This window comes from Macadamia integrifolia, unplaced genomic scaffold (assembly GCF_013358625.1).
Source record: "Macadamia integrifolia cultivar HAES 741 unplaced genomic scaffold, SCU_Mint_v3 scaffold3193, whole genome shotgun sequence".
Taxonomy (NCBI): domain Eukaryota; kingdom Viridiplantae; phylum Streptophyta; class Magnoliopsida; order Proteales; family Proteaceae; genus Macadamia; species Macadamia integrifolia.
Window position 1 is genome coordinate 1 of NW_024869285.1, and position 4,384 is coordinate 4,384.

Genomic DNA, 4,384 nt, shown 5'->3' on the forward strand with positions numbered 1-4,384 from the left:
ATTCGTCATTACAGAAACTTCTATCCAACACTGCGCGAACATTACCTCTGCGGCGGTTGTTGGACCAAGTAAACTTCAGTCCAAAAGAAGGCACTTGAGCCATTACACAAGCATCAACCATGGCTCCAAATTCAGCTGCCGACCCCATACTGAAGTTGCCCGGCCCTCTCTTCTCATGAGATTGCAAGGTTGCATTAAAATCACCCATAATTACCCATGGAGTAGGGGACTGAGGAGAATCAGCCAACAACTTCATCCACAAAGTTCTTCTTTCAGCTCTAAAGCTACTTGCATGAACGAAAGATACTTGAGCCGTAATTGAGTCCCATGTAATAGAAACCGAAATATGCTGCTCGGACTCAGCAATAATTGTAGGAATATTTAAATTCCTCTTCCAAACTACCCATAAATTTGGGGCCTTTCCGACCCGAGAATTATGAATAAAATTGCAACAGAAACCCAATCTATTAAAAAATAAATTAGGGAAATTAGTTACCTCGATCATTGGCTCCGCAATGCAAAGAATATCAGGATCCTTTTCTTTCACAAGAACACGTAAGGCGTTCTTACCAGAGGCCTTCTTCATACCCCTGATATTCCAGAATAGCAGCTTCATTATGTCACTTTTTGGTATAGGTCTGATGAGCCGATTTGGATGTCTGCTCCTTTTCTATAACTTTGCCTTTCCTTGCTGCCGCCTCCTCTGCGCGTAAAGCATTATCAATAGCAGCAACCTCTGGATGGTGAACAAAAGCACCTCCTCCCTCCAGCTGGGTGGGAGGAAGTCCCTTTACAATATGCTCAGCCACCACCCCTTCCTCACCTCTACCGCCTCTACCACCTTTAGTTGATCCTCGACCAGCATGACCTCCATTGTAATTAATATTACGTCGAGGCCTTAAGTTCCAAGCTGCAAAAGATTCCTCCAAATTGTTTCCAACCCTTGGATTAGCATCATCCTTTCGCTGCTCGCTTTCCACAGAGTCAGATTCCCCGTCGGATACCGTATTGATATGGTCCGACCCATATTCACCCTCACCCAATGGATTATCCACCATATTTGGCTCCAGATTCTCCCTGCAGTGATTATTGATAGAATTCGGTCCTCCCAAATTCTGTGAAAGTGTATTTCCATCATTAGAAATACTATCTTTGTCTAAGTCAACCACCAGATTTCCCTCCACAAGGCAATTAATTTCCCCATTCACTGTTTCCATAACCGTAGGAGAGAAATATTCTCCTACCAATCTGGGACTCCTCACACAGCTGGGGCTGGCCGTTTTTGCAGTGGAACCTTCTCTCCCAACTCCGGCGAAGTTACCTTGGACATGAACATCTGCAAGAGAAATGCCATTATTCTGGTTAACAGGCTTTCTTTCGTCCTTCTTATCGCGACATTGGTTGGCCATATGGCCCTGTTTTTTGCATAAGGTGCATCTTGAGAGATCGTCCTCATACAGCACCCGCTGTTTGAACCAGAAAACGATGTCTGTACCAGGTTTCATTCGTTCCACTTGGATCTCCTCCACCCTGGCTCCGACCAAATCGACCTCAACGAGGACTCTGGCGTAGTTGCCCATGGTGCCATTCAATGTTTTGCGATCCAATGCTACAGGCCTCCCTGCGGCTTTGGCCATTGTCAGAAGGATTTTTTCATGCCAATACTCCATCGGAAGTTCAGGGAAATGAACCCAGACTAGTTTAGTTTGGGTGTGATTATCATGGATGCTAAATTCTGGCCTCCACCTCTGAAATCTAATCACCTGAGTCCCAACTTTAATGGGTTCTCGTCTCCATACCGATGACATATCCCCCTCCCTCTCAAACCGGAAGAGGATGAAACCCTTCCCTAGAGAAGCAAGATTAATCTTCCCCTTCAAGTTCCATAACTTTGCCGAATCACGACGAATATCATCCATGGAGATGAACCTGAAATTAACCCTTCCGATCAGGGAAAAAGAGAACGTTTGAAGTTCCTCTTCATAGGCCTCTTGTGGTACCACCACCTTAGTCAGAGGCCCAGCGCGGATAGGCTCTGGAAGATCATCCACATCTGGCAACCCCTTCTTTGACACAGCAGCATAGGATCGAGGACGACCTTCAGCATCTCCTCCAGGTCGTTGGTCCCCCATTGCTGCACCCTCCTTCGGCCTGATCTCCTTAGGCACTAATTCTCTATGATCCTCCACTGAAGCATAGCCATGGTTGGAAGCAAGGCTCCAGAAATCAGTGATTAACATTTGTTTACTTCTATCCGGTGGCCGGCCTCCGGCAGGGGCAAAAAATTCCGGCCCAGTTTCCAATCTCTCCTCTTCCTCTCTCATCGCTCAAAACCTGGAACAAGTAAAGGGCGGTCTTGAACACGAACACTGCCGACGAAGATCTTTGACTTAATCGGTGGTGCAGGTACCACAACCGTGAAGGAAGGGAAATCAACCAGATCAGAACTTCAGACAGCGGTGGAAGTTCTTTCGAGGCACGAATCCTTGTCCAACTACTCTGTGTACAATGGTCAAGATCATCTTCATGTCGGCGGTGGAAGTTCTCACGGCATAGCAGAGCAGATCCGAACTTCAGACAGCAGAGCAGAGCAGATCAGATCCGAACTTCAGACAGCAGAGAGCAGATCCGGTTCTCACGGCAGAGCAGAGCAGATCCGACAGATCAAAATGAGAGCAGAGCAGAGAAGGAGGGAGATCAGATCCGAAGTTTTTCACGGCGTGTGAAGTACCAAAGAGCAGGTCTGAAGTTCTCACGGCGTCCGACGAGCAGGTCCGAGCAGATCTGAAGCTTTTCACGGCGTGTGAAGTACCAAAGAGCAGGTCTGAAGTTCTCACGGCGTCCGACGAGCAGGTCCGGCGTCCGACGAGCAGGTCTGGTTGAAACAATGTTTTTGCCAAACGATAGCTGGATTCAAGAAGGACTGATGTGTGTAATTTTGTTTCTTCCTTCTTTAGAGATATTTCCCTCCCTTTTAGAACTAATCATACCATTCTTTGTTTCATCCCTAAGAAATATGGGATTTAGTAGCAACTGATATGCGTAATCCAAACATCAACACTCCGGTTTGTCAAAAAAAAAAAAAAAAAGTCAGCAAATAACATATTAAAAAAAAAAGAAAAAAAAGTACTTTATTTCAGTTGAAAATGTATTAGAGAAATTTTATTATATAGTAGCTAGGCCATATGATTAAGATAGGTAAAGGTGTCAATTCCAAGCCCAATGAACCCAACCGGTCAAGCCCAAAACCAGTCTGACCCGTTTATTAAATTTGCCAAGCTCAACCCCTACCATAATATAAACAGATATTCTTGATGCTAGGGATTTAGGTCGTCCGACTCAGACTGATGATTACAATTCCGACCCTTTAACCTATTTGAAATTCTTATTCTACCCCCAAACTGTAAAGACTAAGGACAAGCCCCTGCCCAGTGCGCATAAAACCCTTACCCTCATGTTTCCCTTTTGGCTTTTCATGTATAAGACTCATTTTGTTGGTATTTCCCTGTAGCCCTACTTTAGAGACCAATTTTTGGTATAGACTGTTTGTAGTTAAATGGCAGTCCAGTAGTCCGTCTGAGGCCCAATTTACCTCAATTAAAACTCGATAATCGATCGACCGATTGATAATAAACAAGAGGATGCAAGCTTAAGGTAAACCCGATTAGTTGAACGGATGGTCATGATGCAAGAGAGAAATTAGTCAAATCTGATTAGGCCCAACCGAACAGCACCAACTGACACCTCTAGTGAAAGGCCATGAAAACTAAGATGATGAATCAAGTACTCAATTAATTTAATGTTCCGGATCAGATATAACAGTAGAAATCCATCAACCACGCCATTGATCATATGGGCCAGGTTGCTTACGGGTTTCATTTTCTTCTATCGGTCCTGGTTCACCAGCTGTCATAGAACCAGAGAGCAAACCCCAAGCTCAAGCAAATAAAGGTTTGGGATTCGGTGATTTCATGCTTAAATTTTGTCCAAAACTTTCCTCGTAAACTACCAATTAAGAAGGAAATTAAAACTTCACCGGATCACAAATTTTTTAAATAAAAATAAAAAATAAAACATGAGAGGGAGAAAGAAAAGAACCTAATTATGTTTAAAGCCTTTTATTCCTCATATGTGAACAGACATGTAGAGAGAGAGAGAGAGAGAGAGAGAGAGAGAGAGAGAGAGGCTTAGTATGATTCTAGCAAATGCGGATGCAAACACATCTATATGTGGGTTCAAAGATGAATCATTCTCTAGACAAACTCCTCTGACGTCGTTAAATTTTTTGTAGCTCTCTTCACCACGAGCTTGGAGGGTGCAGCCAGTAGGATGCAATACCACTGGGCAAACCTTCACTTGAGCATCTGCTTTCATCACCATTGAT

General features: G+C 44.2%; 1 protein-coding gene across 1 annotated transcript; it reads right to left on the reverse strand.

Annotated features, from left to right (window-relative positions):
* Positions 1-362: 362 nt before the first annotated feature.
* On the reverse strand, positions 363-2,776 carry LOC122067893. The gene has a single exon (XM_042631733.1). It carries the CDS (start codon positions 2,322-2,324, stop codon positions 621-623), a length of 1,704 nt encoding a protein of 567 aa, XP_042487667.1. The 5' UTR covers positions 2,325-2,776; the 3' UTR covers positions 363-620.
* Positions 2,777-4,384: the final 1,608 nt, after the last annotated feature.

Excerpts from the sequence above, each read along its gene's own strand:
- LOC122067893 (XM_042631733.1), bottom strand. The coding sequence starts at position 2,324 with ATGAGAGAGGAAGAGGAGAGATTGGAAACTGGGCCGGAATTTTTTGCC.